Raw genomic sequence first — 16,120 nt, forward strand, 5'->3', positions numbered from 1 at the left:
ACATTAAATAGTAGTCTGGGGGTTGGTATCATATGTTCTATATTTGCAGTTAATATTTGCTATTAATGACATTTTCATAATTTTTCTTTCATAAGTCTAGTCAGTCATAACTATAGCCAGTTCTTCAAGCCTGAAAAGGGTTACTGAGGTTTTCGATTAAAATGCTAATCAATTGTACAGGGGCCATTTATAATAATTACAGTCTGAATTAAAAATAACAACCTAACTAGCCTTTTTATGTCGTTATGATCAAGATCATAATCCCAGTCCATAACCAATTAAGTTTGAACAAGACATCACGCCTCTGTACGTTAAATCCGGAAGACACGCCCACAACGAACTTGTGCACCGGCGGCACAAAGCGATTGGCCAAGGCGCGCTGTCAATCACGAATCTTCCATTCCTTCCGTTCCGCCAACGAGACTTTACACAGATGTGTTTCAAGCGTGATCGGTTGAGGCGGTTGGTCTCCGTTCGCGCAGTGGGATCAACTTCTTTCAGAGGATCTACCGTCTCCTACTCGGACACCTTGAGTTCAATGTAACAGTTATCGTAAGCAGTGTAGGTCAAGGTGATCGGGGAGTTACTTTGTTGGAGAATTGAACATATTTAGACGGGGTTTTAAACGCAGAAGAAAATGCCTGTAGCTTCTCTCCTGCCTTTCACGGTCACTCCGAATAGGAAGTCCACCAGCCCGACCTCCTTCAGGCTCACGGAGAAATTCATCTTGCTTTTAGTGTTCAGCGCCTTCATCACCCTGTGTTTCGGAGCTATCTTCTTCTTGCCGGATTCCTCGAAGCTGCTCAGCGGAGTTTTCTTCCGTTCGTCCTCGGTGGAGGCAGAGACGCGTACAGGTACGGTCAGTGACACAAGCACCGGGACGGGCAAGGATGAGAAGATCCTGGCCAAGATCAGAAAAGACCACGAAAAGGCGCTGATTGAGGCCAAGGACACCCTACAGAAAGGGCCGAACGAGATCAAGCAGGACATCAACAGCGACAAAGAGAAACTTGCGCTAAACGGACAGGGGAAGGGAGCGAAAGCTGACAGTTTGCCGTTCGTTCAGTATGAGCGGCCGCCTGGAGCAACAGGGCACGAGCCCGCGGATCCTGACATTAAAGCGAAAAGAGCCAAGATTAAAGAGGTAAGTTACTGTGTTTTTTTTTTATTATTAGATATACTCCTGCGGTTTGCTCAGACTCTCGAGAGAAATCATGTCAGTTATTGTTATGAAAACAACTTTCCCCGTGTAGCGAAACCAATCTGTTATTAATATTAATTTAATGGCAGTACTAGTGGCTGGAAAACAAAACTGGAGGAGTGTTGACAGTGTCAGTTTCAGGAAGCATTTCCAATGAAGTAAATGCAGAGTTGTAATACGATATATAAGTAGACGTGTTGTTGTTGAACCTCTATGTTCTGACAGGTCGGTTGATGGACAAGAAACTCCAGTCGCTCACAGAAGAACGCGTTCATTGTTTCTGTCGCTCATTCACCTAGCAGTACTGACTGACAGTATTCAAGTCAATATTCCTCATTTTTCAGTCAGTATTTCACTCTGCATTCCCTGTGGTCAGTGTTTAATCAACATTACCCATTCCCGTCAGTATTTATCTTTCCCCCCCAATCTGTTTTCACTATATTTCAGAAAGCATTGCCTGTCATATGGTACTTCAGACAGTGTTCTCTGCCTTTTCAGTCTGCACTGCCTCTATTTCAGTCCGCGTTCCCTGTTTATTCAGTATTCCAGTCAGTATTACTTTTTTTTTTTTTTTTGTATTTTAGGCAGTGATGCCTTCCTTTTCAATCAGTATTGACTTTATTACAGTGACTGTTGCAGTCTGTCTTCCCTGTTTTTAGTATTCTTATTTTTTAGCCGTTCAGTCAATATTTGTCAATAATCAGTGTTTGCCCTTTCAGTTAAAGGGGTCATATGATGTTGCTAAAAGAACACGATTTTGTGTATTTGGTGTAATGAAATGTGTTTATGCGGATTAAGGTTAAAAAAAACACATTATTTCCCACATACTGTACATTATGGTTTCTCCTCTATGCCCCGCCTTTCTGAAACGCGTCGATTTTTACAAAGCTCATTGGTCTGAAAAGCGAGGTGTGCTGATTGGCCAGCTATCCAGTGCGTTGTGATTGGCCGAATACCTCAAGCGTGTGAGCTTGTAAAACTCCAAAGAGAAAGGAAAAATTGAAATCGCATCATATGACCCCTTTAATACTTTAGCTATTTTTTTTTGGTGAGGATTGCCTGTATTTCAGTCTGTATTTTCCTGATTTTCAATCAGTATTTTAGTCCGTATTCCCTGTTTTTTTTTTCAGTCAGTATTTTAATCTGTAAACCCTCCTATATTTTAGTAAGTGCCGCAGTCTGTATTCCCTGTTTTTCAGTATTTCAAGCCAGTACTCACCATATTTCCTTTAGAATTTGTCTGCATTTCAATCACTATTCCTCATTTCACTCAGTATTTTATTTTGTATTTCCCTGTTTTTTCTTTCTTTCTTTTTTTCAAGTTAGTCAGTCAGTATTGCCTATATGTTCCTGTCAGCATTCTCTGTTATTAATATTTATCTTAGTGCTCCTGTATGTGTTTCCCCTTCTATTCCCTGTATTTCAGGCTGTTCAGTCATAATTGAGCTAGAGGTTTTTACATGATAAGGGCAACCTTTTTGTTTACATGAAAACTGGGCAAGTTATATCATAAGTGCAAGATGCGTCATCAGCATCATATTCCTGATGTTACCAGTAATGACAATAGTAAGCCAAAACCTATATTGTGTTGAGCTTAGGAGGGCACTTATGCTGATATGCACTATAAAAAAATAAAAAAAGTATTTGACAATTTATCTTTAAGTTATGATGGTGAAGTACTAGTAATAATTAGAAATATATTTGCAGTATTGGACAATAACCTATGGTATAGATATTTTGTGTATCCCTAATTAATTGCCATCTCAAGCATGTTTTCCCAGCAAAGTTGATTTGATTTGTTCACCAATATTTTTTTGAAGCTATATTGCATTTTTCATTGCAAGCTATATTGCAGTTTTCTTTTTTTTGGAAAATGCACCAAAGTTATAAATGATATTGATTATATTCTTAAGTGATGCTGGTAAAAATGGTGTAGCCTTGAAAACTACAGTAATAACTAGTAATTAATTTTTTTTCTAGAGCGGTAGAGATGCCTCGATCAGATTGAGCTGAGCTCATCTCAGTGTCTTGGTTGAGGTGACCTGCTAAAGTGTTAACTATATGAGCTTGTAAAGGAGCATAAACAAGGCTGTTATTTCTTGGGTGCATTTAGAGCATGTCAGGCCAGTCTAATAATCCCTCAGTATGAGTCGAATGTTAACTTTGCATCAGCTTGATTAAATTAAATTTGCTATTGATTGAGACTCAGTTTTTCCCATTTGAATCAGGCAAGTCCACAGTAAAGATGTAGATGAAAACTGACAGCATGGTAAAGCTTTAAAATCGCTTTTCAGTTGGTATTGACCTTGTGTCCTTGCTTTTTTTTTTTTATGTGAGTTTATCCTCCACAGTCAGTCACTACGTTTCAGTTATTTGCATAAGGAAATGGTTTCTGTGCTCCTACGGTGTCCTTCAAATTTACATTGTGTCACTTTGTAATGCCAGCTTATGTTTTGAGATTTTGTCCTACTGTTTCATTTTGCTTGAGGGCTCGTTTTTGCTCATTAAGTTTTGAGTATATTCAAGCATGTGACACAAAGCGTATTGCAGTCTCGGTAGTTTATCTAAATGGCTAACAGTGGAAAACCTGTTGATAATAAGGTTGCTCCTCAGAGTTAGTCCGTCAGAGTTGGATGAGTTTTAATGCCAGGATTAAACCGTTATAGAGTTAAGCACATTAGTGCATGCGGAAGCCTCCACATTCCTCTCCAAGACTGTTGGAGTTCCTGCGGATCTGACAAGCCCCTCATCTCTCTTGCTTAATGCAGCGGCTCAGCATGAGAACGGTGATAATTCAACCCTGAATAGCAGGATTTCATCCATTGATCGCTGGCATGAAGGAAACAAACAGTCACAGCTTGACCCTGTGGGGTCTCACTTGTCAGATGCGGCTGTGGGCACTCTGTCTTGCCCCGCCAGACACTCTGACCTTTGAGGAGCTGAATTGCCTTAGAAAATAAATTGATCTCAAGGTTATGAAGTAAAAATGGTTGTGTGAGATTATTTTTTCCTGCTTTTATAACTAAAAGCTGTAAACTCCTTAAATGGATAGGTCACAGTGACATTTACAGGACTGTTTTTGACTCTTTGCATTTAGTTATAGTAATAATAGTTATAGTAATAATTTTGTAATAGAAATGCAGAGCTCCTTGATTGACTCCCTTGAACGTTAATGCTAATGAATGAGTAATCGTTACATTACATTACTGGTGTTGATGTTCTCAATATGTAAATATGTAATGAAAAATATTGATAAATATATTACATTTATTTATTATAAATGTACACTACTGTTTAAAAGTTTGGGGTCAATATGATTATTTTTAAATTCTTACTACTTTTTAAATTTCTATTCGTCAAAGTATCTTGAAAAGTGTATCATGTTTCCCACAAAAAATCAATCAATCAAAAACAGCAGCACAACCGTTTTTAACATTGATAATAATAATTAAAAAAATGTTTCTTGAGCACCAAATCAGCATATTAGAATGATTTCTGAAGGATCATGTGACACTGAAGACTGGAGTAATGGGTGTTGAAAATTAATTGTTGCCATCACAGGAATAAATTACATTTTAAAATGGAAAACGGTTCTTTTAAAGGGGTCCTATTATGCTTTTTCACTTTTTCAACTTTAGTTAGTCTGTAATGTTGCTGTTTGAGCATAAAAAAAGATCTGCAAAGTAACAAAGCTCAAAGTCCACTTCAAAAGGAGATATTTTATTTAACAGAAAGCACTTTTCAAAAACTACAACGAACGACTCGTTTGGACTACAACGCACATTTTCCGGGATTTGTGATATCACAAAGATCGACGAATGGGATTGTGCTCAAATTGATTTGATTTTGAGCAATATTTACACTGAAGCTCGCAGCAGGCGGCTATGGTAAGGGGCATGACATTTCCCGACCAGGCGCCGAGTGGTGCCAATCACAACACACACTGGCCCAGCTAACCAATCACAGCACATTTCGTATTTCAGAAGGCGGGTCTTCATTTGATACAGGAACAGGTGCTTCTCACCTGCACCTCTAATGTTCTCCCTTGAGCGTGACTGCCGCAGGAAGTGCTCATAGGACACATCACACACCCATTTGGCCTCTGAGCTCCTCTCATTCATTATAGATGACAGAGCTCTCCACTCGCTCAGCCCTCATTCCTCTCACCATTAATTATGCATAATTCAAGCTAATAAGAGATATTAATTCTCATCGAAATGTTCATAGGATATCAATGTTTGGGGCAATGTAGTAAAAATGTATACAAATTAAACTTTAAAGATACATATGGTAGAATAGAGAGAGCCTAACGGGCGTTTTGAAAGAGTGAAAAGTTCATAACCAGGAACACAGGGTGCAAAACCTTTTAGAAGTGCATAAAGTTAACTTTTTTGCTTGTCAGATTATACGATGTGGCTGCAGTAAGATCTTGGATAAAAGACAGATTGTGACATCAGTTGTCTTTTATGTCAGATTATGCAATATACATCTTAGGTAGAACCTTCCACAAATTACTTAAACACATTCACTTTCAATGACAACTTCCGGTTCCATGGGAGACCGTGACGGCTGGAAACAGGATGTGGGCATGTACACACATTTAATTGGTTTAATCTTTGCATGCCATCTTAACTGCACCAAAACTACTGATTCTCTGCTGTCACAGGGCATGATGCTTACTTTTTTGCAAGGCGCATTTTAGGAGTGCCTTGCAAAAATAATGATGAAATTTATTAAATAATGCATAACTGTAATAAGAAGATGATTGTGCTAATTCTAAAATCCGTTGAGTATTTACTTCTTGTGACGGGGCAGCCCAGAAAGATGCTACAAAATTTAATGTTGAATTAAAATCCAGATACAGCTTACTGTGTAATCAAAATACCTATATTAAAGAACTTATGCATATTGCAGGAGTTTTAACAAGCTCAAAATACACAGATACTTCTTAGTTTGAAATGTCTATATTAGGGCTGTCAAAATGACTGAAAAACTAAATTCGAATTTTCTAATTAAATATAATCAAAATTCGAATTATATTCGAATTTAAAAGGCATAATTTCAGTTAGGGGGGAAAAAGCTTTTGGCTTCTCTCCTGAGGCCACAAGAGGGCGCATCGAGCAAAATATTATGCACGTTTCTTCAAAGCATAATAAAATAACACCGCGAGTGCAACGCTGATAGATGTCCCTCTAGAAAATGTGATTAATATGCGTTCTGTATGAACGGCTTGGTTTCAGTTTTGACATAAACCACATCTTCTCCACACTGATGCTCTTGTTTTCCGCAATATATGAATGAACAACGTAGCAGCACCGCATCTAGTGGGTTCAACTGGATAGGCTAACAAAAGCATTCAAATGCAATCAATGACACATACATCGTCATCGCATCTCGTGCGCCACTGATAAGGCTGCCTGACAGCTGACGCAGACCTTAAATTCGAATGCAACGTTTTTTGCATTCAAATGTGGATTTTTTTTTTTTTAAATTCGACAAATATTCGAAATTCACATTTTTTTTTGACCTCCCTAGTCTATATGCTTTATTATTGCTGGCTGCACATTCAAACAGATAAGGAGGATAAAATATGCACTCTTTAAGCCATCAGCCAACATATTACAATATAAACACAATAAAGTAAACATAATTAATCTACAGTCGATCATAAGCAGTCGCTTGGCAAAAATGTGCAGTGTTCAATGATTGCGAACTGCTCTGGAACCTCAAGCATGTAGATCCTGATGCAACAGTGCCATATTTTTACTTTGAAATGTTCAGCGTTCATAATGAGATCATAGCCTTTTGAAGTTTAATAACATTAGATTGAATATTAGATAGAACATTAGATTTCAGCGATTTCTCAAATCGTTTTGAGAAATTGTTTTCCATCCCCAAATTTAAGACCTCTTAAATTTACAGTAGTTAAGGCATTTGTTATACAATTTGGAAACCTTAAATTTCATAAAACCTATTCACACATGTGATATAAATATATTTGACAGTTTGCGCACATTTATTTTAGTCGCAAATGGGAGTTGAAATTCTTGCACTGTTGAGCCCCCTGTGTAATAATATTTATATTTGAGCCCAAAAATTAGTGTCAGAATAGCGAAAATCTCACAGTATGCACTTGACTTTAGTTATTAGTATATCTGCTAGCTTTGAAGGTTTTGCAATATTGTAATTGTTCCCATATAACAATGACAATACTTTGAATGGCTTTTTTTGGCTCTTGAGTTATTTGGCCCTTTTTTTGTGCAAGCTTCTGAACACGCAACATGAAGAGCTTACATCGTGTCTCTTGTATCTCTGATGTTTTCTCCTTTTGGTCATGGCTTTTTTTCCAGTTCTGTTTGTTTTCCCTCTATCATATAGTGACTTCGCCCCTGAAAGCTGAAGTGCTTGGATTCTAAATAATTCAGCTGGCTTTCTTTCATTTTACTACTTGTGAATAAGGCATCCTCTTAGAGGTAGAATCTACTGATGGACAGGTGAGCGAGATTTTTTTGGTCTTTCGCAACATTCCTGCACCCTTTTACAACTACAGCTGTGATCAGTGTAGGTTGTCTGGAGACCTAAGCCAGCTTTTGGATTATTTGGGTCAATCTCGTTTTAGCTAGAAGCAGCCCGACTGACCTTAGGTACTGAGATATGTAATGGATGCCCCCGAGCAATAGCTCAGCTGCTGCAGGCATAGTTAGTCCCCAGCCAGATTTGTCTTTTTCACTCTAATTTTTGGTCTTGAGGTGGCTAGAATATGTTGCCCAGTGGTCGGAATTCTGGATCATTGTTAAATGATGGCGTTTTTGGATAATGGATAGTGAGCAAAAAATAGAGAAGAATGCGAAATTCAACACATAAGAGCAGCGTTATCTTCAGTGGCTTTAAATGGCATATCTGAACTGTTGCTAGGATCCATGATGTTTTGCTTTTGTTGTATGAATTGCATGCTCTCTTCTATGCTAAAGCACAGATTAGATTTGGCAGATTAAAATATATGTGGAATGGGTAACACGAGAGTTTTGGTTAGTGCTTACAGGGAGCGTTGGGACACTTGTGCTGCAGTTGTGATTGCTTGGTTTTTCAGTAATTGAATACTCCAAAATCAGAGTCCAATGCTGATTAGAGGAGCAATAAACATCTGCTCAGACAAGCATGCGTTGATCAGGAGATGCAAGAGAAGATGATACAGTGAATCAATGAGATCAATAATAATTGAAGATGAAAAGTAATCAACAATGTGTTTTAGTTTAGATTAGTTGAGTCTTGGCAGTCTTTGCATGAAAGATCTTTGTCAGTGACGGAACTTTAATAAATGAGTGAAAAATGCTTTTCATTTACTTATTTACATTTTATCCGTTGTCAATCGTGGCAGATGTACTTTAAATACTTCATAACTGCATGTGCATGCAGGCCAATCAAACAAATTTACATCTTCAATAAACCTTGATTAGAACTTGAAATCATGTATAACACACGTAATAATATTTCAAGTAAGTTTATTACTTCACTTTATTTATAGGACAAGTGATTTGTTGGTCAGAAGTGAGAATGTGTGTGGTGTTAACATTTGGTTTGTGGTTTGGTAACTCTTTAATCTGTTTTGCTGGTTTGAAACTTAAAATAAATGTGTATATTTGTGCTACCATTCAAAAGTTTTAATGTTTCTGAAAAAGAGTCTCAAATGCTCACCAGTTTTATTTTAATATAATTATTATTTTTTTCTCCTGTTTCAGTTGCAATAACTCCAGTCTTCAGTGTCACATGATCCTTCAGAAATCATTCTAATGTTGATTTGGTGCTCAAGAAACATTTCTAATTATCATCCTGCTGTGAAAGCCTGTGGATTTTATGAAACTTTCAGACTGTCTGCCCTCTTTTTTTCCATCACTGAAGCCAAAAGGATAAAGCAGAAAGATTGATTTTTTTTTCTTCCCTTCACTGAATCTGAGAGGGTTTTCTTTTTGTGGGTCAGAGATCCTTAAAGCCGACTGCTACAGGTCTACCTCCATTTTATGACAACACATCAGGTTTAACAGTGGTGTAAATTTCAGACTTGAAATCGTAGCTCGGTTGCCTCTGGCTTATTTTGAAAATTGCAAGCACATTTTCCCCAGTTTAATTATAGGTGGTAACAGCTACTCTCAGCTTGCGTAGAGAATTGCGATCGAAACATAATATGCCTTTTTAATGCTTTATGAATGTGGCTTAATGATGCCGGGTAGGGCATGATCTCAGTCACATGCACAATACACATGCCTTATTTATTAATTAAAGGAATAATTTGTCTAAAAATGTACTCGCCCTTGTGCCATTTCAAACTTGTTTGCTTGTCTTACTTCCATGGATCACATATAGTGAATTTTGGAAGAAGATCCTGGCCACTTTATTCAATTTAAATTGCAGGAGGACTGAGGCTGTCAAGCTCTAAAATGTCATAAAGGGCTATAAAAGCATTATAAAAGTAGTCCAAAAGTAGTATTTAAACTCTGAAGCCGTATGATAGCTTTGAGGAACAGGCTGAAATTTAAACTGTAAAATCTTAATTTCCACCCTTGCTAAACTTGGCTTGTTTATTAGAGAAGTTACAATGTCTGATTCATGAACAAATCATTCTTTCGAGTGAATATTTTCAAAGATTCTGTTGATCCAGTACACAAAACTGGTCTGAAGGATTCATTCATTATGCATTGGACTGATCTGTCTCTAAAGTTTTTGGTCTGTTCGTAACACAAGTCATATGACTCCAGAAGACCAATTTTATGGTGCTTTTGCATCTTGTTTGAAGCATGAAAAGCTTCAGTGTCCATTCACTGAAATGAGAATGGTTTGAAAGCACATGCATGAAAAAATGACACCATTTCCTTTTTTGACTGAACCAGTCTTTAAGTAAATATTGCATCAAGTAATTATTCAAGACAAGTACACAGTCAGTGATAAAATGAGCAATGAAACAAATGACAAACAATAAAATAAAGATGCAAATGAAGTAAACGGTGCACTTAGTATTGAAGGAAACATTCAAAGATTGAGAATAATAGAATTTAATCAAATGTTTAATAAAACTACTTAATTTAGCACAGCCTTCTAATGATTATTAGTTGTAATAGTCACTTGCGTTTTTGAACCACTGCTCTGCTGCCACTAAAACATTAAGTTCATTGACCCTGTACTTCTATTTTAACGACTTGCAAACGTATGCGTTTGGTTTTCTTAGACATATTATGGCATATTCTGCTGATTTGTCATTAAGGTAATGTTGTACGACCACCGAACATGGATGAGGTATTGTTGAAACTGCAGAAATTATAATAATCAGGAAGAATTGGTAAGAGCGTGTTAGAAACTACAGACCACTCAGTAAGAGTAATAGTTCATTGCACAGCATCATTTTTTTTTTTTTAGCAAAAACGTGCAAAAAAAAAAAAAAATGATGCTGTGCAATGAACTATTACTCTTACTGAGTGGTCTGGAGTTTTTGGAGTTACATGAGAATTTTTGAACATTTTGTGGCAAGGCTTGGAAAAATGTTGGCAGGTGATTGATTTTATCGCATTTACAATGTGAGTACAGTTGTTTCATTTATTAAAATAATGAAATTAAAAAAAAATTAAAATTTACTTTATATTCGTTTTCTAGAGGGCCTACTAAACCTATGCAGCCAAGAACGATGATAGTTGTTCTTTTTTTCTTGTCAGTATTGTTTAAGTAATTTTAGGTTAGCATATTTATTAGTCATCATATTAAACTGCAAGCTCTAATGCACAGATCCAATATTTTGACAAATCAGATTTAGTTTCGTACCTGTTAGCATTCACTTAAAACGAACTTACTGTGTTTGTGTTAATGCACCATGACAAGCTTTCTGATCATGAAGTGCATTTTTGCATTCATCTCGCTCCACTCCATTAGAGAGTGTTTGACATCACTAGACGCCACACTTCTTTTCAGACATAAATTTGTCCATTCATCCTACAATTTGAGAAACTCTTTTATTGGAGCGCATTGAATGGCTTGGTACCGGAGGAGGACGCACCTCGCAGCATGTCGTTGGCCGGCCGCCATGGTTCCACTCTCATTTGGAGAGCCAGGCAAACGGCTGTAACTTAACTCTGCCTCCCTGTTTTCAGCTGTGGGACTGGGTTGTCTCTGGAGAGTGGGTTTTGGCAGTGGATCAATGGCTTTGTGTGCCTGAGAGGGAGATGGAGAGCATGTCTGTTAGCGTGAGCCAGGCTTGCCGTCGCTCCTCTGCCAGAGAGCCACATGTCCTCTTGAACCGCACCTGTTCTCTGGCATGCCGTCTGCAGGTGTTCCTCAGGTGTGCGTGCATGGGTTGTTACAGTTTCACCGCTGAATTTGTTTTATTGTCCTTCATGATGTCTAGTTCAGGTGTTTTGCTTATGCACACGAATGCATACAGCGGGTCATTAACCTGTGGAGTTTAACTTGGCAGTCAGCGATTGGCCTTCATAGTGCTGATAATGTGCAGCGGTGTCACATGGCAGGTTTTCTTCATTCATATGTGACTGTAGCATGCCAAATTATAACATTCACACCTAAATACTCAGTTTAACTGGGAAATATCTTGAGATCCAACGTGGCCTGATCTGATTAGCTGGAAAGCAATCCCTCAAACTCATTAAAAATTTAGTTGGGGGAAAAAAAAAACACCCAGTACAACTTGAAATGTACAGTAGAACTGTTTTATTAATTCCACAGAGATCTGTGCTCTTTTCATTTTAGATCTGCATTGCTGTGATGTAATGTTTAAAGTGTCTTGTTAAAGGTAATTATCTTACCTATAATCACAGTTAATTGATTCCAGAACTGCTCAAATGGATTATTCTAGTATAATTATATATATTTCTGAGAGTTAGTCTGCTTCGGATCAGTTGGTTGTTGCTTTACTGTCATGTTTTAGATGCGTGTCATGTTGCATGACCTACACTTCTGAGGTTTTGTTGTCAGACAGATGCATTATAGATCACAGACCGATCCAGTTCTGCTGTAGAATCTCCTAACGTGACTTTGATATTGTTGGGACCTCAATAACTTTTCATGCCCTGAGCGTTCTGGAGGTCTTGGCTTAAATAAAGTGAGACTGCTGTGTTGTTTGAAGGGAGTGATATTCCCTTAGATGCTGTGCTTGTAGATGGACGGAAGACAGACAATATTAAATCCAAGAAATATCAGCAGATCCTTTGTTACAGAACGATGTGATGCAGTGGTAAAAATCTGAGTGTTTAGGTTCAAGCCCTGCTAAAGTTTTATGAGCCATTAAGAGTTTCAGCAGTTTTTCATTCAAAGTCTGGATTTGAACTTTTAATGCTCCGTATGTGTATATTTATATGAGACCTATTGAGTGAACGGAGGAACATTTATAGCTTGTTTTATTTATTTATTTGTTTATTTATTTTTTTGTTGTTGTTTTATTTTAAATACAGAATCAAAAAGCTGCTAAAGCATAAATCTGTTTATTTTATAGACTTTAAAAAAAATCTAATTTGATTTAATTAATTCATTTTGCAATTAATTATTTATAATTTTGTAAATGTGTAAAATAAATCTCATTGCAGCAATAGTTATTTATGTTATTTATTGATTTTAAATTAAATAGTGTATCATATATATCAGCTTTACATCAGCCTTCAGTCACCGTGCTTTCTAAGATTTCAGTAGTGGTATCAGCCTTAAAAAAACAAAAACAAACAAATAAATCCATATTGGTTGACCCCTAGTAAAAATCCATTTTTACAATCTTTAAGTTGTCTGAATGACTAGTAGATTGATCTGTTAAGAAGAGTTTACCTGACCCCGATCGGACGTGATTCTTAGTGGCCGTTTACGGAGCATGCTCTTTCATTCACAAACGGATAATAAAGTTTTAAAAGTTCAATTATTTTTGTTGGCTGTTGGCCGATCATTGTGGCTTCATCCCTAGTTTTTCCTAAGTTGAAATGTGTATGTCATTTTGAAAGCATACCATGCTTCTGTTTTACTGCTGTAGCATGTGATATCTAGGTGGACTTGAGTCTTATCGTCACACCCACTGACTGAATAACACATCAAGCTCCTGACTGCTTCAGCCTGTCGTCGGAGAAGGCATTTCATCTTCTGTTTCAGTGCAGCATGACTGTCATTTCAGAAACAGCCGTAATGTGAATGACTACATTTTCAGCCTGACACCCGTAGCCTGCAATGTTAGCATAATTGCGTTCCCACATGTTTGAGATCTGCTGTTGGAGTGGCTTTACTATTGCTGTTTTCCGTACCATTTCTGGTGCTGAAAGGGGAAGTGAAATTACAGGCGTGACTGAATCGAAACTGTCTCCGCTAATTACAGCATTGTGCATGTGCTCCATTTGGAGGCTTCGACCTTAGATCCAGCATAGGGATGTTCATTTGATGAAATTTTCTACATGGCATTTTTTTTTAGGTTTATTTTTGATAATAATTTATATTGCATTATTAATTTTTTTTTTTAAAGAGTTTGTTTATATAATTGAACCCTTAGTCAACATTTGCCTAATTTTAATTTGATCCTTTCACCCAACATAAGCTGCAGCTGTAAAGGTCATCTGAGTAAAAGATAAAAAAAGCCATTAAATCCTTTACTAATTTATTTATCATTAACATATTTTATGAATATTTTATTAACTAAATATGAATTAGCATTTCCTTTTAATAAATTTTCAGTCCACCTTATTTAAAACCATTTTTTACTGTTAATTTGTTACTGTATAAATAGTAATAATAATAAAATATTATGATATTACGATAATTTATTTGACAGTTGTTGTAGTTATTATACATTTTATTTAGTTTAAAAATATTAATTATTATTTCAATTTAATTAATATTTAGTTCACTGTATTTAAATGCATTCTGATATTTTACATTTAATTTGTTACTGTAATGTAGTAGTAGTAGTAATAATAATAATTTATTATAATATTATTATTATTATCATAATGTAATATTACTTACATTTTTATTTCTTTGCATTACATTATTATTGTTATTGCCAGTTTATATTCACACACATATATAAGTATATATCTAAGGGTTAATATATACTGTTTATAATGTATGTTATTCTTTGCATTTATTTTATATTTAAATATTTCAGAAATGGACACTGTTTGGAGTGAACACAATCTTTATTTACAGGGAAACATTACAACGGCTGATTACGTTGAGCCTGCCTCATTTCGTGCAAGCAAGCCAAGAGTGTGTTTGTGATGCAGACATGACGTGACATGAAGTGCTCAAGCTACACACTTTCACACTTTCACTTCGGATGGCTAATTAACTGATTACTGAATGTTTTTTTTGCTGAAACTGACTAATCGAGGAGCTTAATTGATTAAATTAAAGGCGATTAATAGATCATGAGCATCTTTAAGTTATCCAGCTTCAAAACAAAACCCAGGAGTTTACAAAAAAGACTGCCGAGGTGTCAATCACTCCGTCTATCTCTTGTTTAGTAACCTATCAAAGTCACCGAGATAATGAGCTTCGAGTAGAATCAATCATTAGTCTGTGTGCTCACTCTGCTGAGGTTGTAACTCCTAATGGTTCTCTGTGTTGGTATTGAATGTTCGACATGTATTATGGGACCGTGGAGTTGGCTGCTTATGAACGCTGTGTTTCCATCTCTTCCTTTAGGCTGTGTGCAAACATGCTAACCTGTGGCTTCCTGTTGCAGGCTGTCATGAACGTAATGGGGTTTTGTGTGTGCGTTTGCATGAATGCGTGGCTGTCTCATCCTGTTTGTTTGTGTAACTGAACCTTAGTCAACATTTGCCTAATTTTCATTCTATTGTTTCACCCAACATTAGCTGCAGCTGTAAAGGTCATTTCTGTAAGAGATTAAAACAATATACATCCTTTGCTAACTAAATTATGATTAACACCAAGTAGAGGTGTAGAGAAGTAGTAGATGTTTTTTTTCTGTTATGAATGGACAGTTTTATTTTATGTTGTAGTATTTATTCATATTTTGAAGTAATCATAATTTTTATATGTTCAGTTTTCATTTTCATTTGATTTATTTCTTATTTTAGTATTTGGTTCATTTAGTTGCCAAGGTAACATTTCAAGTTTTTAATCTAATATTTATACATCAGTTACTAAAAATTATGTTTAACAGTTTTAGTTTTAGTTAACATTAGCAACACTGAGCTGGAGCCCAATTTGCTTGCTATTCTTCCTGCATAGTAGGGCTGGGCGATATGGCAAAAAATTAAATCTCATATTTTTTTTCTCCATAAAGTTTCACCGATTCAAGATTTCGATTTTTTTTTAAAAACATTTAACCAGTTAACTTAAAAACATAACTAATACATGATTCCAGCAACATTCTTCTTAATGTAAAAACGTGGCGCTCGAGTAAAAGTCGCACCTTTATTCAAAGCCACATTTTCTTGATTTAGAAAATAATAAAATTGAGGCAAAATATAATTACATTCAAATGAATCGATAAAATCAGAAAAATCACTTGGATGGTTTTGGTTCCCAGATTGTGATGGTTCTCTTTTGACTTTCTTTTTGTTAGATAGTGAGGAATGCGAAGCCAAAGCTGCACACAGCAGTTTGTAAATGCTGTATATTAATGTATATCATTTCCAAAAAAGGTTTTTATATCATTTTTGGATTTGATTTGATTTGATTTGATTTGCTTTTCAGATTCCTTGAAATACTTGTTACATAAATTATTTCAAATAGACCGTATGTAACGATTTATATTACAATGAACTATGAGCTTGTGAAGTTAGACAAAATGTATAGTATATTATATTATATACAGTATATATACTATGTTATATAGTATATTATATTATATGCAGAAAACTATAATATAAAATATATTTAATCAATTTAATACGTTGTACGTATGTTTTGTGTGTGTGTGTG

At 36.1% G+C, this 16,120-nt stretch overlaps 1 protein-coding gene across 1 annotated transcript in view; it reads left to right on the forward strand.

The window, feature by feature from the left end:
• Positions 1–421: 421 nt before the first annotated feature.
• LOC107717034 (mannosyl-oligosaccharide 1,2-alpha-mannosidase IA-like) overlaps positions 422–16,120 on the forward strand; it is a gene marked incomplete at its 3' end in the record, with an annotated part of 55,454 nt that continues 39,755 nt past the window's right edge. Inside the window, exon 1 of the mRNA XM_016523680.1 lies at positions 422–1,144. Within this exon, the coding sequence (XP_016379166.1) occupies positions 638–1,144 (507 nt within the window). The remainder of the gene's footprint in view (positions 1,145–16,120) is intronic.

Source organism: Sinocyclocheilus rhinocerous, unplaced genomic scaffold (assembly GCF_001515625.1).
Source record: "Sinocyclocheilus rhinocerous isolate Xijiao unplaced genomic scaffold, SAMN03320098_v1.1 scaffold1874, whole genome shotgun sequence".
NCBI classification, from domain to species: Eukaryota; Metazoa; Chordata; class Actinopteri; order Cypriniformes; family Cyprinidae; genus Sinocyclocheilus; species Sinocyclocheilus rhinocerous.